Source organism: Trichoplax adhaerens, genomic scaffold, assembly GCF_000150275.1.
Source record: "Trichoplax adhaerens TRIADscaffold_17 genomic scaffold, whole genome shotgun sequence".
NCBI classification, from domain to species: domain Eukaryota; kingdom Metazoa; phylum Placozoa; class Uniplacotomia; order Trichoplacea; family Trichoplacidae; genus Trichoplax; species Trichoplax adhaerens.
This window is the reverse complement of record NW_002060959.1, coordinates 1,023,746-1,050,496: the sequence shown is the minus strand read 5'-3', so window position 1 is coordinate 1,050,496 and position 26,751 is coordinate 1,023,746. Positions and strand designations below refer to the sequence as shown.

Sequence of the window (26,751 nt, the reverse complement as noted above, 5' to 3'; positions counted from 1 at the left end):
GAGTTAAATCTAATAAATTGGTAATCTATTATTTTATTCTCATAAATGTAAAAATTAATGCAAATACGGGTACAGTATAATCAGCATTGCCGGTAATTTAAGATAGTAATGGCGGTATCAATTTTTTGGTTTATGTAAGAAATAACGTAAAGTTACATAAACCTATTTGCATTTATGTTAGCTTTCGAAGTAATGAAATAAATTAATTTATAAACATTATTGCTACTCTATTAGTAAATATCTACGAATCGACAAGTAATATAATAATTTAATTTAATTTGTAGGTGATGTAATGGAATACACGAGCATTATCGATTGAGTCGTGTGATAGTCTTGAAGCCAATCAATCATATAGTTTCGTCTAATATAAATTATATATTATTCTCAAGTCATCTCCGTTTAGTCGAGTTGATATAGATGATAGTCTTGCAAAATTTAGTTATTTTACATGCTTATTTTGTTAACATATAGCGCAGTGAGCTATTAATTAATTAAATTCTATCATCTCCAGTAGTGGTAACTCTAAATTGCTCTAAAGCGCATCTGTAAATTTTACTAATAATGGACAAAGTATGGATATATAGCATTGATAGCTTATTTAATTTTATTACCTTTACTAGCTATAATTTTAAAAATGATGGAAATGTTTTCTCATATCCATGGTTTGCTTTACAAATTGAAAGGACGATATTATGATGATTGAGATTAACTCCGAATAGAACTACAGGCAAAATTAATAAGTAAAGGCTTTACATAATGCAATTGATTATCAAAATTGCTGAAATAGTAATATAAATTAAAGAAATTCAATGTCGAGAAATGATATAGGATCCATTGTAGGCCGATAGTGATATTAGAGTTAAAATCGTCCTTTTTTATATAAACTAGAAAATAAAATCTAAGCTGCAGCAACATATTCAATAGCTTTATGATAACAATTAATCTTAGTATAATTAAATAATGATGAGAGACGAGTAAAGATGAGAAATGTTCTTATCAATTGTAAAGCTAACGCACTCTTTAATTAAATTTAAAAATGACTACAATAGAATAATAGATTTGATTTATAGCCAAATTTTCACTTTCTATCCAAGCTATTTAATCTTGCGATAAAATAAAAATGAGATTAAAATTCTTATTATAAGAAAGTCATGCAGAAATCAGATTGATTGTCATCTTCCAGTTCTCGGTCAGGGTCTGTTAAAACAGTTATATATTAATGTTGATTCTTTGATAGCAGCATTATTGCAATTTAATTTTTGATTTTACAAAGCAATAATCTTAGAATTAGTCATGCGCTATAGTCTATTTACAAATTGAAATGGATAGTTATACATTATCTTTCTATCTTTATAAAGCATTAAGTAGAGAACTGACTAACTTGGAGTAGTCAATTGATCAACTATTACTTTAAGCGATTAAAAAGCAATTTCCCATTACTTAAACCTACCATAGAAGGCGTTCGTTGCAGCATCAACGGTGGGAAAAATAATTCCATCATCAACCCCGGCCGCAATTAAAGTGCGACGTATCCTAGGCTATTAGAATAAGGCAATATTGGATTTGTTATGAGCACTAATATATTTAACATTAAGAGAATTTAACATTAATAAGATTCCAAAAAATTCCATGCTTTTAAGGCATTCTCATTTTGCAATTATTCACTTTGAATATCATAAGTTAACAACACCATATCAACAGTTTCAGGTAGATATTGGAATGATATTAAATTGCCTTAACTTTGAATTGTACTATACATCTATTTTAACTATTTTCTCCATAAATTATAAAACAAAGATCCGTAGAGAAAGTTTAGACTGTCCAAAGTACTTACATGAACTTCAGCAAAGTGCAGTTTAGAATCAAATCGCTTAAATTCTTCTAAAATTTGATTAAATCCCTGAGTTGTCGTATAATCAATCATAAAAATATGGGAACAATCTATAACCACACATTTCCGCGTAGCACCTATGGTAATCATAGAAGAAAATGCAAGTGAGTAAATATTTACAAATTAATATGGTAAATCTAGTTGCTTTAATCTATCATGAATTTACCTTTTCTGCCAAATATTTTATTCTGAATATAATTAATGAAACGTTCAACGCCTGGATAGTTCAAATTTCCGTTAATTTTCAGGACATATACTTCATCAGCAAACATCTATAACCGCATAACAGAAAAATATATGAATGTTAAAGGATTTAGTAGATAAAATGACGCTGATGCATACATGTATGAAGAAAATATGATATTTCATGCTATTTAACCTTAATTTTATTACATTTACAAATTATGCAGTAGCCTAAATCTATACGGGATCTCAGAATATATCATTTCTTGATATTACATAAATTTAAATTTTGTTGCCTTTAGAAATGACACAGCAGTGTAAATCTACACCCAAATCAGTTTTTAAAATGACGATGGGTATGATAGCCTGTCTCATAATATTATTTAATCTAAGAACTACTGTCTTTGGAAAGGATACTACAGAATAGATCTATTCAAGATTTAGTTGATAAAAGATGATAAAACATAAATGCTAATTGTTGATCTTATTTAATCTAAATTTTACGGTCTTCAGAAATTGTCCGGTAGCAAAATCTAACCTCAATTCTAGGTAAGGCTGCTGCATGTAATAAGAATGCAACTGAAACAGCAACGCCAGCCAAGATGCCATACTAGCATTTAAAATATATTTCAGAGTTAGTCATTTACTTGGCTATAATCATATTTATATCTTATTCTATGATATTCTTACTTCAAGACCGACAAAAGAAACAAAAAAAGAAACTGCTAATGGGATCAGATCCAGTCCTATATAAAATAAGTGGCAATAAGCTCTATTACTACCTAGACCAATAACAATTTATTATCCCAAATTATAATTTTAATAAGAAATGTAGTTTGCGATTTACTTTTTACTCGCCATAACTTTCTGACAATAGAGAAGTCGATCATAGATAGAACTGCAGTGATAATAATTGCTGCCAAGGCTGCCTTTGGAATATAGTAGAACCAATTTGTCAAGAAAGCCAATGCTAGAAGTACTATACCACCTAAGCAATTTAATAAATGGTAAAATTAGTTATGATGGTGTTTATTGTTATCAAATATCCTGATGATTAAAATAATTAGTTAATTATCATTAAAAAAATCTTTTCATTTAGTTGATAGGCATAGTCGATAATTATATTAATTAGAAGTTAATGTTAATTTAGGATTGTAACGATTATTTATGACTATTTACTCTGATATAGATATTAAACGTAAAAATTATCAACTTCGCAACTGGATATGGTAGCCCGATATAGAATTTGTATCTTCAACAAACCTGTAAAAAGTCCAGCAAGAGTTGTTCGAACACCACTAGCGGAATTAACTGCAGACCTAGAGTTTAACGGTGCAAATGAATGATCGTTATAGACTTGAAATTAACGTCATTACGTCTCGAGAAAGTTAAATTAGCTATACAGTTATGACAGCTATAATTCGTATATTTTAATGTATAAATTATATACTACTTTTGCATCAACATGAGTAAAGGTTACTGTAATTAGAATAGGTATCGGTGTGGAAAACTTATTTACATCAATAAAATTTTTTCGATCAGAAAGGTACCGGTAGCTATAACGTATTATTGCGATGATATGTAATCAAGCTATCAAATAACGCTTAATTACCTGGAAAAGCTACCGGTAATAGGTAAAGAAGCAGCAAATGAGCTGATAACATTAGCGAAACCAATGGCAATAAGTTCTTGGCTAGCATCAATTTTATATTTATTTTTTCGTGCTGCACAGAAGAATATTATGAAAACATTAGGTCTGAATTAAACTTGAATGATAAAAATAATTATAGGATATACCGAAAGTTTTGGCAATAGCGATATTCTCCAAGTACCCAATTAACGGAATGACTATAATTCCAGCATTTAAATTCTGTAATAGTGCAGAAAAATTTATTCTATTCAAGTCTATTACGACTACTACATTTTATGCAGATTCCATACTGATTACAAGGTATTTTATAACACTTATAATCATAGCATAGTAGATATCTAGTTGTGAGTAAATGGCATACCTCAGCCATTTTACCAAATCCTATAGTGGCATTATTTTCAGTGGTTGAGAATGGTGGAGGACCAAATGGAGGTAAACCGCCTACGATGGGACCAGTTAAAGACACGGTATCTTCTGGATAGCCAAGATAGGCCAACACTAGGCAGACAAGAGCAGAGATGACTGCAATAAAGGCATTCCTGGCTAGAATATGATGATGAAAATAATAAGGTAAGAATAGAAATCGCATTTATATATAATTTTTAAGTATAATTTGTGTATTTAAATTTCTATTATGTCATATTGAGGAATAAAATTCTAAGTTTTTCCTTTTTTTCGCAAACTACTATAACATAGCTAAAGTCTAGCCTTCTGCAGATCTAAATATTTTCAGATTCTTCACCTTTTTTTAACGAGAAATGCATATATAAACTATAGATACTGAACTGATTTAAAAATTTAAATGAATTGGATATTAGAAATTGCGCTTCATGCAACTAATAAGCAGTATATAGATGATACTTGAAATTGATATACCGGATTGTTTTATGCTCGAGAATACCTGCATGAATCTTTAAAACAAATTAATCATCTCTATAAGAAAACGAATCGTTAAATAAACGGTTTAAGTCTTGAAATGACTTTAATTGACATCTAGTGTCTAGGAAAACGTAAGATCTAGTATATATTGATAATTTTTAAAGGGAAATCTATGTTTAAGTCAAGTTATGAAGGCTATAGCGATTTGAATCCAGCTGAGTTAGATACTAAATACTCATATTATCAGTAAACTATTAACATGGATTTCTGGTGGTGGAAAGTGCTGTTTCGGTTAAATTTTTTGATAAATTGTATGAATCATAGAGATTACTAGGTAACTGTCTTGAAAATGAATAATTACATAAGAAAAACGATTTATATACGTCTGCAAATTGATTTAGAGCTTGAAGAAATGATATTTTTTTCTAGTCTTTATCGTCGTACCTGTTCCAATTAGCCAGATAAAATTACGACAACCACGTTGCCATTTTGGTGGTGCATAGTTATATTTTTCGTCTTTGTAATCATAGTCCTTCATATACTGCAACGGATCGAGAAGAGAATGGCTTCTAGTTAGTTATCATCTACATTGGAATAATTTAACTAACTTATGAGCTCTATCATAATTATGAACTGAAGATGGTTTAATACTATTCTAACATACTTTGAGAATATATAATATAACGATACAGGATAAACCCATACAAGCATCCCATGGTCTAAATAGATCAAATAGAATCCATTAGAGTAATAATTCTGAATAGGTTATTACTTGAATGACAATAATTAGAACTATGCAGTCTATCCTGCATTAATATTTACTTAGTTTCTGGCAGTTTCTCGCAAATGGTGTAAACGCGTTCAAAAAATTCTCTTGGAATATCCTTCAAGCCAAATAGATCCTACAATATTAAAGGTAATATACCATAAGCGTGGATATTTGCTTTCCATTCAATTTATTAACTTACAGGATATCCAAATATTATTTAAATTTTATAAGTTTGAACTCAATTTTGCCTACAAGTAAATCCTTATATTTAGACATGTCTGAATTTTACCTTCAGTTGACTCACGGTTATGGTAATTGCTGCTGCCGACGTAAATCCACTTATAACAGGGACGGAGATAAAGTTAACTACAAAACCTGTAGTAGAAGAAAATATTCATAAAGACATTGCTAGGATAAGTAATGCTCATATCACGTTTATTTAAATTTTTATTGCGCTATCGATAACCGTGATAGAAATTATTATAGCATGCTAAAATGAAATAGTAGAGAATGCTCACAAACTAGTTCATGAATGTTACTATTTCAGGTAATTTACCTAGATCCAGGAACCCCATTATTACTTGAATAACTCCAGATAGAAATGCTAGCAAAATAGCATAATTAGGATCTCCATCTCGCGAATATTCAGCTACCATTAAGCACATAACAGCTGTTGGACCAAGAGTAACATCTTTCGATGTACCAAGGAAACAGTAGACGAAGACACCAAGGAAAGATGCATATAAACCATACTAAAATTATAAATAGAAAGTAAAAGTCAGCAAAATGACTAACATTAATTAAAACTGTTTAATCCTAAAGTTAACTATATAAAGAAATTAAGAGTATATGTTGATTGAATGTATAGCTAAAATGTGTTGAATATTAGGCTGGCACAGTTTATAAATTGTTGAAAATATAGAGTTTCTATCTATCTAGAATTAGCTAAGGCCAGATTCAGAAGCTCTATAGTTAGAACTCCACGAATAGGCAATGTGATTAGCCCAAAAACGCAAATGATTTTACTTTTAAACTCTGTAGATACGCTATTCTGAATATGCAATGAATATAATTTCATTAATTTGATAGCTTAGCTACTTTAGATGTCCAAGATAGCTAAAACTAATCCAGAACTATGTAGCAGATCGATGTGCTTTGATAGCTGCATTTAGAGTAAAATTAAGAAAATTTATCTATTAAACAGCACAGATAAAGCATTTTTTTAAATTATTGATGACAATACGTTTATCTCTAGAGGCCTTAGATCAATCAAAAACTTAATCCAGAAACTGCGTAGTTCGATCGGATTTATACATACTTTGATAGCTATATTTAATTCGATGAATAAATGATAGTTAAAATCTTTTAGAAACAAACTTTGAAGCAAAAATACACAATAGGTTTGAAAACTTAACCATGATTAGCAGTAACAACGAATTATGCCTGTACTGCATATAATTAACTATCAATTACGTTGTATTTCAATAGCGAAATTAAGGATTCATGATCATGATGTTAGGAAAAATTGGCCTATTAAATTTGGAATTGGTATGCGAATATAGTAATTTTAAATGAGCTAAAGTTCAAAGCATAGAATTTTTATAATTCATGCTCTACAATAAATTTAGTTCACACTCCTAAAAATAAATTTAAAATAGTTAAGATTTATCCTTTTCTACAAGATGCTACTTATTCTATGTTATTCTTTAAAGAATACAGCATACACCATAGAATAGAATCTGTTATTGAATCAGTCTGTCATCAGTCGACATATGGCTTAGGTAGCAACTATAGGATTAGAGCGGATTTCTAGAAAATTTAACCTCAGTATTATGGGATTTGAAACCTTAAGCCTTTTTTGATCATTTTGATTGTATTATGATGTTCTATACCGTTAAGGATTATTTCTAAAATAAGAAGAATAGTTCTCATAATTTATTTGCTGCGATAAACTGGAAGATGGCATATGAACTCTTAAAATTGTATGTTTGAAAGGATAAAAATCTTCGAAATAACCTATTAAGCCATGTGATTGCGAAATATGTGAAAATTATTATTATCTGAGCGTCTACGCGTAAGTGTGTATTATAACCATGTCCTATACCTTCTGCTATTCCGTAGCCTGATTAGTGAAGGTATAGCAATAATTTTTCTCCTGGTGCAAGGCTATGGTATTACTGATTTTCAAATTGGTCCAACTCATTAATTTACTTTACCGAATTTTGCATGCTTTCGCCATAGGAATTAATGTGCTTGTTGCCGAAATGATTTTCAGAGTTAGCAAATGAAAGCAATTATTATAATGATTGTATCATATAGCTTGATTCCGACTTTAGCATGAGTCTGGCATAATCTTTGGCATATTAGGCTCAAATAATAGCAAATAATAAAATAAATTATACGTTTCAAAGCGTGATAAGGCTATGTGAACATCTATGTCTACAGTATTTCGTTCCTTTTAGAATTCTTGGAAATTTAAATAAAGTAACTGTTGGACAAACAAGAAAGAGTAGGATAAATCTGTTTGTCAGCAGTTTTCGGCATTCATTTAAGGCATTTAGGGGTGAAAGTTAATCATGTTATACTCAATCTCTGACTCATAAAAATAAGCGCTAGAGCAGATCTTATTGATTGCCGTCTACCATGTTAGGGAAAATTATCTGTTGCCTTCATGATTTATTCTCTAACCATACATGTACGGAAATTTTGTGAGTTAAGCTCTGCTTTATGAGTGCTGGATTAAAGTAAATTAAACAGATAAAAGTATAGAGCAGTAATATAATTTAATCCGACTGATGAGTAGAAATTGATCGATTATAGACGTGATATGAGAATAATCTACTGCCAAATTTCGTCTATTTAGCATAGGGGAAGTATCATTATTATAAATGCTATCGATAAATCTTTATTATTAATGCTACTTTCTAGATCTTCAATCCTCACTCGTGAGAGACACCTTAATTGCTAAGTTAAGATCAAGTTACTGTAGGTTATTGAAGGAGAATGAAAGAATAAAATGATTAAGAAATTAAACAGAAAGCTGCGCTCTAGATATAGTCACATTAATTCATTGCAAAATGAAAGTATAGAACTGTCTATGGAAGAAATAATAAAGAATCATTAGAAACGAACTCATTTCGATATCGTGAGTCAGTGAAGAAGTTATTCTTTAAATTTATATCATTTAATGTTAGGTATTTATCATATTGATAGATTGAATGATAATTAGTGAGCGTAGTCAGAAAATCTTATTTTGGTCATGCCGATGCCATGATACGTATTTTCATAATTAATAAGGAATATTTTTGATCAATTGAGACTATTAAAAGTATTGTATCAGCCATAAACAAAGTTGCTATTTGGAAATAAATTATCCCTGATAGAGAAGATTTTTAATTTAGAGAGGCAGAAAAAGGAATGATAGAATTGCCTGTTGCTCATTTTTTTATGCTTACCTGAGGAGGCAATTCTGCTACATTAGCATAAGCTAGTGCTTGAGGAACCACCATAACACCGACAGTTATACCGGCAATGATATCACATTGTAGATCCCTGAGACGATATTTTGGCAACCACTCGACGATTGGAAGTCGACTTCGAATGCATGATTTTGAGCAGCATTTCTCTTTCAATAGATTGACACAAGGATTTCCTTCATATCGATTGATACGTTTTTGGTCTTCTGCAGTTGCCGTCAAAGCTGTTTCCGGCAAATCTTCTCCGTCCAATATCAATCGTGGTGAAGCCATGATCTTAGAGTGGCTTTGCGCGTCCTATCAGCTTATTAAGGCCAAGAAATATATGATTAGTTCTATATAATCTTTCATATTCATACTTTTAATCAATTTAATTTGAATTTAAGTAGATTAGTCCTAAATTGCTTTTCATCTTTTACCTAAACAGGTACGTAGTTAAGATCCGATGGAGATTTCTATTCAGTTGCAATACAGGTCTCTGTTGATATCTTGGCTTACAACTAGCTTTTCCTTTACTACAGACCCAGGTATAAATGACAGTTTGACAAGATTGAATTTTCTCGAGCATTAATGCAGTATAATTAGTGGTGGTAAATGTTATTCTAAAGTCAATATGCTACATGATGCGCCAATGGAAAAGGTGAATATCAATTTAGTACTATTACATGAATAGTCGACCTTGCAACGATGTCGTCATTGGTAATATTGGATACTATTTTCTCTATTTCTTACCTACAATGTCAAGTTCATGGCCATATGTTCTATCGACGTCATGATCATACAGTATAATTCAGCAACAGACTGTTAGAGCAGCTAATTATAGCTAGGATATTTTCTGTTCGTCCATGCTCAAAGTTGACTTTAACAATCCTACTAATAAGGCTAAATATACTACTACTATTGATATGCAATACACGTATCCTATCTATAGCAATTGGCAGTAATTATATTAATACTAGCAGCAATATACTGTAAATAGAAATAAATTCAAATTGAAATATGGTTTTCCTATTCTAAATACAGTATAAGTGAATTTTTGATGGTTACTACTGCTACTGTATACTGAATCACTTTTAATGAGCTATCATAAAAAGTTCTGTAAAAGTGCCTATTCAACGAAATCGTATGCAATTTTCTACATCTAATATAAGTTATCGTAGGAGATAATTTTGTAATGCTACAAACTCTTGCAGCAACAGTTGTAAATATCTTTACTTACTATAATTTTAATAAGTTTACCAGGACCGATCTGCAGCAAGATTTTCCGAAATAACCAATACAAATTGCTTAAGGATCTTTGCGATACATCACAAAATTAATGTATTGAATCTAGGGTAAATAGTTTGTGTATCTAAAGTCTGCTTAAAAGATTTTCTAATATAGTAATAGCTATTCTAAAATTTCCTAAATATCGACCTGATAGCCTTTGGAACTGCTGATATTCTTGTAAACGAAATCAGCATCGGAAACTGGATACTATTGAGTTTATGCTCAGAGTGTCTTGATAATATTGATTCAATGTTCGTAAGACTTTTGTTTAGTTTGAGGTTTTTCTCTAAGGAATAACAATAATAATTTCCGGGATCTGTTATTTGTATTCGCGAAAGAATGCGGCTTTCGCATGATATAGGAAGTAACCCTAGCATCAATGTGATTCCATTTTGAGTGAAAGCTATAGTTTGTAACTAGCGTCTACAGTATAGCTTTATAGTAATTAAAAATCCAGTCTACTCTCATATTTATTAGAATAACTTCGCACTTATCGTCGCCATTGCGTTAACAGAAAATAAAATAGTAATGGGATGATATAGACTTCGGAAGTAGATTGTGCCATGATGCGGAATCGCGATTCATATATTGTATAAAATCAAAATGACAATGCATTGATAAACCTTTAGCTTTGGACTGATATAGATTATCCTGTTTACTATTTGGGCCGTAACTTATGCATACTCTTATATAGTTTTTCTGCATTAAGTATTCAATGGATACTATTTTTCCGTATCATGAAAGAAAGTGGCTCACTACCTGCCGTTAGATAACAGGGGATTGATTAGTTTCAGCGGAGTAACGGTATCACATTCCGTTAGAACTACACGGTTGCTACTTTTAATTATTTCATATTATTGGCTAATCCAGATATTCCTTTCCGGCGTTAAGCTAAATCGATAGTCGGTAAAGCGTTTTGTAATGATGGTGGTCAATAACATATCTTCAATAACTTTATTGCGATTTAAAAAATAATATTTACAAATTCTTGTACTCCAATCAACATCGAAAGGTAACTTAAATTTGCTTGTATATGTGAGTACAGTATAGATGGGCGCGATGATTCTAATTCTCAAAAACACTAATGATTATCGCTATCATGGTACGAGTACAAATGCTTATAATAACTGAATTGACTTTTCCGTGCTAGTTATATTTTATATGATGTAAAACCTACATATTCGCAATACTTGAGTTAAAAATTGGTGCAATGGAGTATCAGCTATCATTGCAAAAGAATATTAATCACTTAAATCTTATTCGCAAGCTAAGTTTTATCTATGGATATTACAAATTTCGATAGATGCGGTTAAGAGTAAGTTACATTGCTGAGACAGTTGTTCTTATTGTTTTTTTACTTACTTGTATATGCGTATTTGCTAAAAAAGGCAATAACTAGGTAGCAATCATTACTCTATCAATATTAGTTTGTAGTAGGCTTGCTATGTGTAGAACATTTTAATTTTTTCACAATATTTAATATACAGTGTGCAATGCAATCATAATAAGTAAAGTGACCATCCTGCCGAGATGATGGGACATAAAAAAATAGGTATTTCGATATTAAGATGAGTCTGCCCTTATTTACTAATGGTTAGCAATTCCTTTCCCAAGGCTCTCTATATGTTAATTTCAGATAATTAAAGATATCTTGTTCCGTTGATGCAGGCAATAATTTTTGCTTTCAAAGTAACACATTGAATCAAGTTAGACAAAAGACTTTTGACCGATAAGAAACTAAGACTGCAAGCCGATAAAATGCAGCAAATTGATTTTACCTCTCTACAGTCGAATGCTGCATGACTGGATAAATTGATTTGCAATTCTTTCCAAGCATAGAGTCTCAAAGAACGATTATATTGCTAAATCATCATAGAATGAAAAAAATGTTTTGTATTATATTTTTGATATAGTAATGTCTGGAAGACTATAAAAAGTATTACCTTATTTCCAGTCCAACCAACTAGCGCATATGCCCATTGGGAAGCTGGTGTGACAATTAAGTCCACTCTTCTAGCAGCACTAGGATTATCATCATTCTGTGGGAGTTGTAATAACGTGCGAGGAAAGCTAAAGATACCGAAACATCGTTCTAAATGATCCATGGCTTTGCCTGGTTTCCTACAGTGTTAGAAATATTATCCTAAGATTACGGTGTAAAGATATTGAAGATTCTGGCCTGATGTTTCATTTCATGAAAGTAGTAGGTTACTCTTTTATATCGGATAATCCTCTTGAATTTGTTCTTCTAAGAAACGCTTCGTCAGTGTTTGCGTCGATATTTATCATTTCCTTGTACTTGATATAGCCCTGATGTAATGTAAGTGCAAAGAGCTTGAGTAAATGAAGTCAATTAACTTTAAAAAATTCTTGTGCTATTTTAAAATTGTCAATTCTGGATTGTTTTTTTAATAAGTCACAATAATCATCATTCACACTGATTCTACCTTAAGCTCTAATCTATCTACTAATTTGGTAAGTAAACCACGTTCTTTTCCTTCCTCTGGATGCCAGATTAAAATATCTGTATCGTGGCCAGCTTTTTTACCTCTAAAATTATTTTAATAAAGTTAAAAATCAAATTCACTTTCTTTTATCAATTTTGACAATTCTTTCGAATAAAATATTATTGTATTTGGAATCCTGCGTACCTCCGATGGCCTCCGACAAGCATTGATTTTGTGCCAGGCAAAATAATATCAATCTGTGATATAATTTATTCATTCATCTCAATAATTCAGAGTAATGTTATTTATTTGTCAGACTTGTTAACGAAATAACATCAGTTCACATTACGTTACTGACTTCGTTCTGGACCATATCACGTATTCGTTGTGCCTGTTCAAGAGTAACCGGTTCACACAATTCATCGTAGTTATCAAGTCCTAAAATAATTTAGTAAATATAGCTTTAGTTGCATGTATACTATTTGCATCGTACTCAATAAGGAAAACCTACCGCTTTGTTGTCTATCCGTTAACTTAATTATTTCTGAATTTCGCAAGTCGTCAAATGTCCGCAATCCTTTATCATACCAATAGCGCGCCGTAGTAGGTCCAACGCCGAATATATTGTTGAACAACTGCGTAAATAATGGGATATACAATTTTAAAAAAGTTAGTTGAAATAACACGATGCTGTAGCACTTGGTGAGTTGGTGTACTGTAGATTTATAGTTATATGCGGATACCTTGGTTGCTTTGTAGAATTCACTATTACGAATTTGCTCTACTTCATCGCTATAACCTTTTGTTAGTATTTCCTAAGAATGTAAACAATCCCTTAACACCATCGTAAGGATTTTTAGATATAATATACGTCTCAATTAGTTAACGATATTTTAGAATTTGTAGTTTCGATTTTAGTATTTAGATGAAAAATACACTACATTAGGAAATTACTTTATTTGTATAGGATCCTTGAAAGTAATGTACTAGGATATAGTTAATCGTTAAATGGCATCAAACAATATAATACCGATGTGGATTGTGTCGTAATGTAGAAACTATCACGTTACATTGACAAGGCACACATGTTGCACGAGTTTAATTGTTTGAGTATAATGACTAAATTGCTAGAAATTGATTACAGAAACGGCGATTTAGATTTTTTGGGCTAGAATTAAGTTATTGTAATTAGACTAGCAATAATTCTACAGATAATAAGATATCGATATTTAGAGCATATTCTTACAAACTCTATTCATAATCTTTCCAATAACTTAATTTACCCCAATTATTCTTAAGGAGTGATTTCCCAAGTGACGTAAGGAAGAAATCTCATCGACGTTTTCTATCTCCTTTGGTAAACCTTTCATAGCTGTTGAAGATCTCTTAAATGCAAGTGCTCTACCTTGACTCTGTTCACCTCCAATTAATAATGCGTGACTCTCAAGTAATTCTAATGCTTCCTAATATTTAAGACAAGGCTATTTTTATTGAAAGTATATAAAGTTCATAACGTACATTGTTAGGTATGTACAGCATAATACAATCGAAATTTCCAAACTTTATAGTTGTAATATTTACCACTAATTTGCGATTATAGTGATCCAAAGTCGTCACTCGTTGACATTCGTATTTTGTTAACTGTAAAAATAAAATTAATATAGAATAGAAGTATAGTCGATGCTTCTTAAATTAAAGGCAATTTCAATAACCTGAAGCGAAGACTCTCCATCAGCACTTCCATCGCTTAGTTGGGTATTATTTTCCAATGAAGCCTGACGATCGAAGGCTGAAAAGCGCTCCAAACTATGTATACAGTAACATAATAACAGCATCTTTATTGTTATTAACTGTTAACAATGTGCTGTTGTAAAAAATGTCTTTCAAACCTATCATTAATTGATATCATCAGCTGTAAATGAAAAAATAAATATGCCTATAAACACTAGTCTACCACAGAATACACAGATATCTAGTACACGCACTATATATTTTTACGACAGGGTGTAGGCGCAATTGTGAAGGGGAATAAAAGAGGTCTACTGAGGGGCTTGCTAATAAAAATTGACCGATTTTGTAAACCCTAGTGAACTTTTCATTTTTGAAAAGATTTGGTTTTCTCTTAGAATTTACAGCTAAAGAAATGCATTAAGGATTGCGATATAGAATTACATAAATTACAAGTTAGTATAAACATTTTCGTTTAATAGGGCTTTATAAAAAATAATTTATCTATTATCAAGGGCCCTAGCGTGTAACTAATGCAAGGCCCTTTGGAATTCCTTGGCTTTGCCAATAAAATTATAAATTATAAATTTCTAATTTTGGAACTAGCATTTCAAAGTGTTGGTAGATCTTACTTCTACAGCAAAGGTTCATTTTAGATATGATTAAACGTATTGCATACTAACCTTAACGATTTCTTTGGCACAAGACGAAATCGATCCGTAACACGAGTTGGTTGCCCATCTGTAAACGATGTTGTTAGCCCTATACTCGTATATCGATAATGATATTAGGTGTAGAATCTACAAGCATTTCTAAGATTATAGTAGTGTATATGGCGGCACTATCAAAATTTAGCATTCAGCCTTGATTAGTAACTGATAGAAGGTATAACAGGTCTTTTCAAGAGTCTTTTGCGGAATTTAGTTGATCAAGAATTGCATAAAGTGCAATAAATGGTATAGAATATTGGCACGATTTTAAGAATAATCAATACATACTCGTAAATCATGATTAGAGTAAGTTGTTGCTATGGATAAGATTTTACTTACATTCAACAGAAACCACTTCAACTTTGTTAATATTTTCACTAAGATATAAAACATATACAACATTAGCAAATAACCCTATTAGTAGTCCAAAATTCATCATCTTTATTTGCATAAAGTAAGAATCATAAGCACCTAAATTGGTGCATGTAGACATAGAACTACTTTTATTGCATTTTGTGCTCTTCAGTAGTCGTAACGAGAAAGATCAATGCGTTATGAAATTTTACTCTATATACGAGTATATTTATATCATGGTATAGATAAATATATATCAACTGATTGAACATTACTTACCTATCCAGATGAGCTTTGATTCGATCGATAGATGTAACAGCGGTGACAATATGGGTGACTTTAGGGCTATATATACCGGAAGAGGTAAAAGGTATTCATTAGATAAATACTGTAATGATGGTAGTAAAGCACAGTTTAACTGCCGTACGAGTAAATTAACAACTTTAGCATGACAGAACCAACCGTGATAATTTCAATTAAGGTTAGTACGGCTAACATGATTTGCATGCAATATCTTCAAACATTTACTCTTTTGATCTTGTAGTAAGCATGTCGATAATCAAAACGAACATTTGAATGCTTACGAGTTGGACAATGGCGTATTTCGCATTGATTAATGTTAGTGATGTAATTTATTAGGATAAGGATAAATTAGATGTAAGAGCATCCTATAGTTAGACGTCTAGTATTACATTTCTTGCAATACAATAGAGTGCAATGGATACTGGTAAAAGGTGAAGTAAGCAATAGCAAAGTGTTCTTGTACCCATGCAGGTTAAATATTACCAACATAGAGGGATTTATTTTTAGGCGCTGCCACTGTTATTATTTGTCAGTTATTATAAAGTGATGCAATGACTGTTTGAGCATCATAAGAATGGATTACGTTGTAGTCTTTTGGTTTTAGCTACGGCTAAAGAATAAGGTGTTTTTCCCCTACCTGTAAGATTCAGCAATAGGAAAACCTTTCTTGGCAGCTAATTGCTTTAAGAATTGCACTCGTTGATTAGGCAATTTAATGGGCACAATATAAACACAAATGTCATGAAAGATTTGCGTCGGCTGCGAGATATGTTTTTGTAGATTTGATTTTAATTTTCTTTTTTTAGCAGGCGATGCCATGTTGACGTTCAAATGCTTTCAGCGTAATATTAAGATGACACTATGACAGCCAAATGTTCCCAATCTCTGCTACAGCACTCTTTCCGTTCTTGGAGGAAAGATCCGTGAATAATTTGCTTCGTTGCAGCCCGTATGATTAAGATTGCAGTACTTTAGATTGAATGTATCGCAGCTACCTAGGTGTCCACAAACATACGCGATCGCAGCCCAATGTTACCGATAATTTGCTGCAGCACTCTTTCAATACTTGCAGGAATGATCCTTGAATAACCTGACTGAGGTATGTCTACAATAAATAAGCCGATGGCAAACCGGATCAAATTGTGAGTTATGCGTATGGATGTTTAGATCTTGTCGATATTGACCAATAGCATCATCGACTTGATCATTCCAAGGTAAAATTGCAAGCAGCTCAAGATTGTCGTTTAGCACTAACTCATCAGCTCGTTGTCATAGATTACGATCACTCTTACGTTACGAGTTTGTGTTTTCTTAATGATGAATTAGAATTACTCTTTCCTTCTTTAAATGGCGCTGCACAAGAGTCAAGTTTTCCTTCTAGCCAAGATAGGCCAATGGATAAGATGTATCCAGCAATAATCTCTCGGCAACCACTTCCTTGCTCAAAGGTCTGCAAATGGCCAAGCCAGTATCAATCGATTATATTGCAATCAGCAGTCTGGTGGCAATAGAAAGTGAAAATTGTCTGCATTACCTCGACAAAATGTCAAGCTAAAAAAGAGCTGCCAGGATCGGCTAGCGTTTTAGGCCCCTTGCAGCTGATGAAAACAAGTTCGACAAGGTTGCAATGTTTACGGTTGTGATGCGCTTGCTCAAAAGGCAATGCCAATCCGTGAGCAAGAAAGGCGAAGATGGCGAAGCTGATCATTTTTGCTGGTTATCCTTCCATCATCGACTAGTGAAAGCCTGCACTATACTGGAGTTAGAGACACCTGGCATCTAGGCAAGCACAAGCTGAGTAAAAGGAGAAAGCAAACCGACCGATATTAATTCATTCATTGGCTGTAAAAGAATAAGAGTTGATGTAATATGATGGCCAATCCTGAAGGAAAAACTCCTAAACCCAATGATGGATTGCGAAAAATTCGAACCACTACTGCTTTCCGAATTGTTAATCCAGAATTGTTCATACGCCCGGTATGTGTTGTCGATTGCAGCAGTATGAGTAAATAAGGAGGCCATTGAAACTTTTACTCGTCTACACGGATAGAGGAATGACTTGATGGCCATGTTATGCTAAATATGATGTTACATTACTTGCATCAAGTAGGATCAGATCTTTACTTGATGCATAAAATAGGCATGGTTAAGATGACATAGAGATCATATCCACTACGCTAAACTTGAGCACACTATTTCTCATTGCACAAAATTCTTGTATAGCATTAGCCAAATGAACGCACTTTTAATAATAGAAGTGTTACAGTAGGCATGATTCTATGCCAATATATTCTTGCATCATTTATAAAAACTTCATGTACGAACTGGACGCAGTGGCTGCCGCCGCAGCATATTGATGAGTTTGGAAAATTGTACTTTCGTACCTTTCATAGCTGTAGGGATGATTTGTCTAGAGCTGAAACAGTCAAATTAGAGATACAGTCATATCATCTATTTCAAATGTCTACACTCTTATGATGGAGGTGATAATCGCTGCAAAATGATGTACGCGTAGATCGAAGTTGCACTTTGTTCCATTTCATGCTGTTGAAGTAGTTTAGTCTACATCTGCCTACGTAAATTGGGTTGAAATTCTACTAAAATGCGAGTTAATAGTAGTAGTACTATACGATCGATGCATTAGCAACTGATGCTTTGATTTGCCCCACTAAAAGTCTAAAACAGTGATATACTCTTCTTTCAATTTGATACACTTTAATGATGGAATAGATGTCGTTATATGGTTAGATCAAAAATTGTATTTCGTCGACTTTTCCTAGTTGTGATTTGGTCTACCATTGACTCTGTCGTGTTGGATAGTCTAATAACTGTGCCAGTTAGCAACAGCGCTATAATAATATTGTTTGTAACAGTTCTTATCCGTCGTTTAATGACTAATCCATTATTATAATTTCTACAGAATAAATATGTGATGACTTTTGGAGCTATTGCTATCACTGGCTGCATTTTATTCCTTGCTTTAATGCGAGCATCTCATCAAGGTAACGCACGTGGAGAATATGCAGATACTACTATCAAAAGAAAAAGTAGATGGGATTAACTGCCTGATCCACTTCTACGAAATCTTATTTATAAATGATATATTCATGATTTAGCCTACTTACATGATTGGCAACGTGTATCAATTTGAATGAAACACTTGTAAATATTGCGGTACCTATTTATTGAAACTGCTAGCCCGTTGCATTGGAAGAAGTTTCCTATGATGTTACGTTTCTTTAAATAACAATTCATTATTCAGGCCATCGATTGACAGATACATTATGAATAACAGTACAGGATAGAAATTGAAATTTTTAAAGCAATGCAGGCAATAAAGTTTTGCTGATGCTATATCTCTATACAATATTATGGCTGAAATGAAATACATTCAGTTGGTATCCAAGTTTCAAGCAATAATGTCAACTTCCTGTTTCAATTCCTAATTGTCAAGTGTTGCCGTAGCTATCCAGCTACATTGCTCCGAAAAACTTCATCGTCTACAGATGAAAGCATTACGCTGTAATGTAAACGTAGTACATAACTCGTAAAATTAACAACATATCTTTAAAGTATGTAGTCCTCATTTCATCCCTCTGTAGATAGCGTAAGATAAATGAATAAAAATGAACAAAAATTGTTTTATCTTGCTCTCATCTTGTAGTGTCTAGTAACTGTATTTAATCACCGGTATATAGTGTACAATTGTGTTGTTTATCTTTGAGAAATATAAGCATCTGCGAACGTTAAATATCAAAAAGTCATCACAACTAATTTTAGCCTTACTGCGTTTTACCTAAGAATCCCTGTTTATAGGTCGATTCCATCCATACGTTGTCAAGTTTACAAGATGATTCCGTCGATGATAAACATGAGAGAAGTTCAAGTTCAGTATCCTATGCTAAATATTGCCTAAATCACTCTCACAAGCTGCTTACTAGAGTAACGACGTGTGAATAATTAGGCAATATATAGAATTAATTAGTAAATCTTTAAAATGTCATCGTGTTGTAGTCATTGAACTGAAAATGATGTTTCAACAGTTACCTGGCCCTATTTCTTCCGGTTTCGCAACAGAATCTAAGTGGGTATAATTACACAACTATAAAATACAGTAGAATGCGGAGTACAGACAGCAATTACCTTTCACTGGCATTGCTCTGCTTGGCAAGTTTGAATCTTTTTTACTATACGTGAGTCATCCGTCTTTACTTTCTATTTTGCTAAAGCGGCATCTGTAATTCCTCGTGAATTCGTATATAGACATATTTAATACATTTTTACATCAAGATGTGCTATTTCTAGCAAGGCCAGTATGCAGTAAACCTCGCCCTAGCTATTGGCAAGTGTAAAACAGAAAACTTTGATTTTGTATACAGTATGCTTTTAAAATCACTTGCAAAAGTAGCAGCAATATGAGATCAACTTTTGATTTCAAATAAGTTTCATGCTTGGTCCCGAAATAAGAGATCAACGAAAAGAGCGTTGCTACAATCATTCATTTTTGATTACCCATTGTTGATCTTGAGCAAATGCACATACATACGAGTATGCTAAAAGATATGCATGGTTTAATCAGTCTATGATTAAAATAATATTGAGCACAAGTTAAATTATGGTTGGCTCGATTTACCGTGATCACTAGACCATCAGAAAATATTAAAATTATTAACAATTTTTGTTACCTCATGTTCATCGCGCAACGAATCACTATAATATCCAACTGAAATTGTGTCAATATGACTTCGTTGATTACAATCTACAACTGAATGAATCGGGTTGAAAATTCTACGAAAGTGCTAATTATTAGCAGCAGTACTATATTGATGAATTAGTGACTGATGCTTTGATTTACAGTACTAAAGTGACGTACTATTTCTTTAACTTGCTACACTCTTCTGATGTAATGCATGCCATGTTGCATGGCCATGTCAAAATTATATTCCGTCAGCTATTCCTAGCTATGATTTATTCTACTACTGGCTCAGCCGCCTTGAATGTTTTAATAAAATGACAGCTAGCTATAGCACTATAATATTGATAATAACAGTTCTTATCCATCGGCTAGCGACTAATCTATTATTTATTAAAATTTCAACAAAATATATATGTGATGAGTTCGGAGCTGTTGCTATATCTGGCTGTCATTTATTCATAGCTCTAACGCGAGCATTTCATCCAGGCAACTTATGCGGAGAATATGCAGATACTACTGTACTGTCAAAGGAAAAGCAGATGGATTAACTATCTCATCCATTTATTTCTGTAAAATCTCACTTACAAATGATATATCCATGATTTAGCCTTCTTACATGATTGGTAGCTTGCATAAATTCGACAGAAATACTTGTCAATATTACTCATTAATTAGTCTAGTAGTTCGTTGTAGTGGAAGAAGTTTCCTTTGCTGCTAGCATTTTTCAAATAATAATTTATTGTTCAGGCCAGCGATTAGCAGATACATTAACAACGATACAGTATAGAAATTAAAATTCTTAAAACAATACAGACAATAATGTTTTGCTCATGCTATATCTCTGTGTAATATATTATGACTGAAATGAAATACATTCAGCTGCTATACAAGATTAAAGCAATAACGTCAACTCGCTATTTCAATTTCTAATTACAAATCGTTGCAGTGACTATCCAGCTAGATTGTTCCGAAAAATTTAAATTGTCCATCGATGATAGTATCATACTGTACATTAAAGGTACTATACTACGTAACTAGTAAAATTTTACAATAACATATCTTCAAAGTAGTCCTCAATTTCATCCTCTCTGTTGTGAGATAAATAAATAAAAAATTAGCAAAATTTGTTATCTCGCCTGCATCTCGTAGCGACTAGTAACCGTATTTAACTATACGCGTATACTGTAAATTAGTACTATTTATTTTTAAGTTAAGAAATAAAAGCATTTGCATACAATGCACATCAAAAAGTTATCCGGAATTAATTAAATCTTACCGCGTTTTAGAATCCACATTTACAGGTCGACTCCATACGTTATCAGGTTTACTAGATGATTCTGTAGATTTTAAACATTAGAGAAGTTGCAATTCAATATCATATGATAAAATATTGTATAAGTCGCTCTCGTAAGCTGCTAACTAGAGTACGAGGTGTAAAGGATTGTTAGTCAATCTTTCTACCATTATCGAATTGCGGTCAATAAATTCGAAATGATATCTCAGCAGTTACCTGGCCCGGTTTCTTTCGGTGCGACATCAAGCTCTATGTGGGTATAAGCGTATTAATTTTAATGCCAATGTCAGTATGATATAGCAAATACAAAATATAATGTAAAGTACAGATAGCAATTACCTTTCTCTGGTGTTGCTCTGCTTGGCACGTTTGAATCTTTTTTCATTGTACGTGAATTATCCGCCTTTACTTTCGATTTGGCCAAACGTTGTCTATAATTTGTTATGAATACATTCAGATATATTTTAATGCATTGTCACGTCCAGACATTCTACTTGTAGCAAAGGCAAGTATAAACCTCACTCTAGATATTGACAACTATAAAACAATCAAACTTTGATTTTATATACAGTATGCTTTAAAATCACTTGCAAAGTAGCAACAACATGAGATCAATTTTTTGTTTCCAGCTCATACTGATAGTAAAAATATTAGTAGCCAGTTCCTACCTGTGATGATAATTTAGCTTATCTGAGCATTTAGGGCAAAGTCCTACATTTTACCAAACAATACAAATTGGTGTCAAGTACATGTAGAAAGATGATATGAATCAAGCCAAATTGATTATTTGCTTACTTAGCTTCACCAAGGCATTCTTTTTTTCTCCACGCTCGACATATCCAAAATTTACCTGAAAAAAGATGTAGTCGAGTTGGTAAAATTCTTCGTTAGAGTATTTCGGTGACTAGGATATACGTATACTGTAGTTTTATCTGCAGTATTTAAATTCTCACTAGTACGTGTATATCTGTTATTTTTATATGATTGAAAAGCATACCTCCCAGCTACGCAGATTATCACTTGCTCCACACTTCAAGTTACCACACAAGAACTGACCTGCAGGAAAAAATTGAATAGATCTTTTACAATAATGCAACAATTATAATGTCCAAGTCAGTGTTAAGCTAACCTTTGCCGCCTATAACCTCTCTTTCTATTCGCCAACGAAGAGCAATCTAAATTCGTCGAATGACAGCATTAACTTTTGAACGTTATCATCACATTAAGTTTACCGTACAGTATCAATATACGTTACTTTATTTTCTTTATATTTGGACAAGTCAGCAACACAGTATTCTTTGTATAAACGGTCATAATATTTCTTTGCCAGTCTCTTATCCCTTAGATAGACATTTATTAAAGAATGCATTGCTCAGATATCGATAGAAGTGTTCATGCTAGCAATCTTGAATGTCATAGTTATAATAAGTGAACTTTTTAAAAAATAAAATACATTGTAAATTACCAGTTATTATCATTATCATCATCATCTTCCCAAACAAATCTAAGCATTAGCATAGGGGTAAATGAATTGCATTTAAGGTTAGTTTTACAGGACACGTTTGCTTTTATTTTTCATTACTTACCGATGCTGTTCTCGTAGAATGTCATAATCGTTTTTATCATTTGCCCTATTTAAACAGGAAAGTTTTTATCAGCAATTACTCCAACTCAGTTAATGAATGGTAGAATTGCAAGTAATAATGAAAAGTCGCATCATGCTACAGTACTATCAGTGCTATCGTTCAAATTTTTGTATAGCATAACTGCTATAAGGTCATAATAAGGGGTACAATTTAATACTTTGATTGTACTATCTACCCTTAATGACCTTTGATCATCGTCGTTGAATATACATTAATACCTTCAATTAGTATCACTTGTAATAAAATAATGCTACTATTGGCAACATCGCTTACCTGGATCGTTGAAAATCCTTTATCGACCCACCGTAGTACTTTATATAGTTGTTGACCATTATTTTATGACGCGCATACTGTATTAGTATAAAAATATTGTTTGATATTATCTTGCACTGGCCGATTTCATTTACTTGGTATTTACTATATCAACTAGATAGTATTGTCGTAATCGTATAAAAGCCAAATAAATAGTACTGTATTTTAATATATGTGTATTATCAAGTTGTTAGACAGTTACAGCATCTAGAGCCAAGAAGTGTACACGATCAATCTTCGCAGCTTCCCTATGATAAATAGAAAAGTGTCAATCAGCATAAAGGATTATAGTTGATTAATAGTATTTTGCCTATTACTGACGCCTCATAGATATCTTCAGCAAGTCTTTTGGAGGGTATGACTTGACCATGCTTTGTTGTTGAATGTTTTCTTTTCGACCCTGTGTTAATATTATCTGGTTGACTGAAATAAAACGTTTAGATAGTTTGTAAGCTTTGGCTTCAACATCGTCATTTGTGGAATTGATCCTCTCAATACACAATTTCTCGACAACTCTATCATGCATCATGTGCTCAGCTATAGATGTACTGTATACTGGAAATATTTGTTAGCAAGATTGTTTACAAATTTTTGAATCTTTGCAAAAATAAAACAGTTGCCATGATACCGTACATTGTTTGCTTAATACTGGTCTTGACGATAATCTTATTTTGGGCTGATGAATATTTTTATGGAGATCGACTACTCTTTTGATGTAGAGCGCTATTTGCAAGTATTGAAGCCATGTGCAATATTGCAGCCTATCGCCAATGCATGGTTACTACTAGTAATTGGTGTACTATGCGTAAAAGGCTGCCTTGTACTGTACAATACAGTACAGTAAAGTAGTCTTGCCTACTGCAGCTCGCCATTACGTCGAAGCCAGTTGATTGAATATTATCATCCACTGGCTTCGTAGGAGAAATGCATCTTGTACTTGTACTTGGCTGCAACTGTTGAAATTCAGGCAGTTTTTCCTTTAACAAAATGACATGCTAGTCGGTATATCCGGTTGAGTAAGTAGTACGCTAATGACTTGATCGTACCTAGATTCTCCTGTGCTAACAGATTGTTCAGTCGGTTCATCTTCGAAATCCGAATCAATGCCACCACTTGCATGGAACTGCATGTATTGAATAGAAATGGTATGATTGTTTATTTTATTATTTGAAAAAGAAGAATTTTTCTTATTTGGCTATTTTAGTAAAGATACAGCATTGGACTCCACATGAACGTCAATTATGAAATATGGACATGTAGAGTGTTGCATGGATGACTATCGATGGATGTCCTTATTATTATTATTATTATTATTATTGATATCTTTTAATCAACAAAGTGGCCATGGTACCAGGTTTACATGTCGAGTACAAGGAAAACTGCAGTAAATCACTCTTCTCATACAGTACAAGATGAATAGCAGAGATTGTAGGCAAAATAGGGCTGTACGTTGATGACAATGATGCAAAGTTTACTGTACAGTACTTTAGCATTAGTTAGTAGGACCTGTAAGAAATTGGAGGATTGGCCAGAAGTTGAATTCATTTTGATGCATCGATCATTGCTCAAGCTGGAAGAGTTGTTGTCGACTTTCAAGTTGGTCAGAGCATGTGCAATCGCAAGCAACAAGGCCATCAGGTCTAGCTAGTTACAGTACTGTATACTGTACTGTAGTACTATCCACTGTGGACACGGTACTGTACTGTACTCAGTGTACTGTCCCGGGCACCCCTACAGTAGAGTGGGCTAGACCTCGAGTTACTGTACTGCACAGTGTACTGTATGACTTTTTTTTCTTCTACTGTACAGTACAGTACTGTATGGCGTTATTATTTATTTTAATAATAATAATGGGCGAGTAGACATTGGGCTACAGTATATAGTACTGTATACTGTAGTACTATCCACTGTGGACACGATACTGTACAGTACTGTACTCAGTGTACTGTCCCGGGCACCCCTACAGTACATAGAGTGGGCTAGACCTCGAGTTGCTGTACAGTTCTGTATGACCTTTTTTTCTTCTACAGTATGGCGTTATTTTAATGGGCGAGTAGACATTGGGCTACAGTATATAGTACTGTATACTGTAGTACGGTACTGTACTCTACTCAGTGTACTGTCCCGGGTACCCCTACAGTAGAGTGGGCTAGACCTCGAGTTACTGTACTGTACTGCACAGTGTACTGTATGACTTTTTTTCTTCTACTGTACGTACTGTACTGTATGGCGTTATTTTAATGGGCGAGTAGACATTGGGCTACAGTATATAGTACTGTATACTGTAGTACGGTACTGTACTCTACTCAGTGTACTGTCCCGGGTACCCCTACAGTAGAGTGAGCTAGACCTCGAGTTATTGTACTGCACAGCGTACTGTATGACTTTTTTTTTCTTCTACTGTACTACTGTTCACTGTACAGTATGGCGTTATTATTTTAATGGGTGAGTAGACATTGGACAATGATCGCGGACTCATTTTTGGCACAGTAGGCTGTCAAATCCACTTCCAGGCTAGTCGCTGACTGTTTGTAATATCAATCACGTGCAAATTGTCATCCTATTTTGGGTGCAACGTTTCTAGTCTTGGCGGACCTTGAATCTGTGCTGCGCTGTACAGTTGCGTCTGTACTCTGGACCTGCTGGCTGTCTAAAGTCTACCTTGGACTCAGGCAAAGGATCACCCAGTGGGCCGGAGGTACAGCACTGCACTGCGCAAGCGCATGTTCTCCATCCACAGTGTGCACTCGAGGTCCAGTACCGGTACCCTTTCCAGTACCGGTTGCTCTTACTCTAGCACGTGCCCACTGCGCACAGGTTGGTTGTGGCAAAGGCACGTACACTCGTACAGTACAGTACAGTACAGTAGACAGTCGCTCCTTACAGTATACAGTACAGTACTGTACAGTACAGTGTACAGTACACTATATACTGTACACATGGTGCTAGTACAGTACGGTACGGACCAGAACAGATTGGGTTGGCGGCAGTCCGGTACCCGGTGATTATCCCCTGTGGATCCCCCAGTCGCATGGCATTGTATGCTGGCCCGGTCTGGTCAACCTACAGTATGGGTAACCCAGGGTGACAGTACCATAGTACAGTATAGTACTGTAGCGTCCAATTGATAAAAACGCTGGTGG

General features: G+C 33.3%; 3 protein-coding genes across 3 annotated transcripts; all 3 read right to left on the bottom strand.

Annotated features, from left to right (window-relative positions):
• Positions 1 to 1,138: 1,138 nt before the first annotated feature.
• On the bottom strand, positions 1,139 to 9,122 carry TRIADDRAFT_60775 (uncharacterized protein; the record flags this gene model as incomplete). The annotated part of the gene is made up of 17 exons (XM_002116683.1): positions 1,139 to 1,197; positions 1,451 to 1,538; positions 1,835 to 1,968; positions 2,058 to 2,163; positions 2,613 to 2,684; positions 2,765 to 2,820; positions 2,922 to 3,062; positions 3,338 to 3,393; positions 3,687 to 3,798; positions 3,872 to 3,944; positions 4,087 to 4,268; positions 5,049 to 5,145; positions 5,269 to 5,323; positions 5,427 to 5,506; positions 5,663 to 5,748; positions 5,930 to 6,125; positions 8,829 to 9,122. 17 exons carry the CDS (start codon positions 9,120 to 9,122, stop codon positions 1,139 to 1,141), a joined length of 1,887 nt encoding a protein of 628 aa, XP_002116719.1.
• A 2,590-nt stretch (positions 9,123 to 11,712) lies between these two features.
• Positions 11,713 to 16,479, bottom strand: TRIADDRAFT_60774 (uncharacterized protein; the record flags this gene model as incomplete). Its single annotated transcript, XM_002116682.1, has 16 exons — positions 11,713 to 11,799; positions 11,897 to 11,980; positions 12,062 to 12,239; positions 12,331 to 12,428; positions 12,566 to 12,668; positions 12,770 to 12,822; positions 12,924 to 13,003; positions 13,077 to 13,200; positions 13,309 to 13,380; positions 13,849 to 14,028; positions 14,147 to 14,206; positions 14,278 to 14,371; positions 14,977 to 15,055; positions 15,343 to 15,380; positions 15,637 to 15,702; positions 16,298 to 16,479. 16 exons carry the CDS (start codon positions 16,477 to 16,479, stop codon positions 11,713 to 11,715), a joined length of 1,578 nt encoding a protein of 525 aa, XP_002116718.1.
• A 4,922-nt stretch (positions 16,480 to 21,401) lies between these two features.
• Positions 21,402 to 23,628, bottom strand: TRIADDRAFT_60773 (uncharacterized protein; the record flags this gene model as incomplete). Its single annotated transcript, XM_002116681.1, has 12 exons — positions 21,402 to 21,444; positions 21,633 to 21,693; positions 21,867 to 21,899; positions 21,990 to 22,081; positions 22,319 to 22,361; positions 22,446 to 22,500; positions 22,648 to 22,706; positions 22,780 to 22,825; positions 22,906 to 22,990; positions 23,116 to 23,154; positions 23,237 to 23,281; positions 23,570 to 23,628. 12 exons carry the CDS (start codon positions 23,626 to 23,628, stop codon positions 21,402 to 21,404), a joined length of 660 nt encoding a protein of 219 aa, XP_002116717.1.
• Positions 23,629 to 26,751: the final 3,123 nt, after the last annotated feature.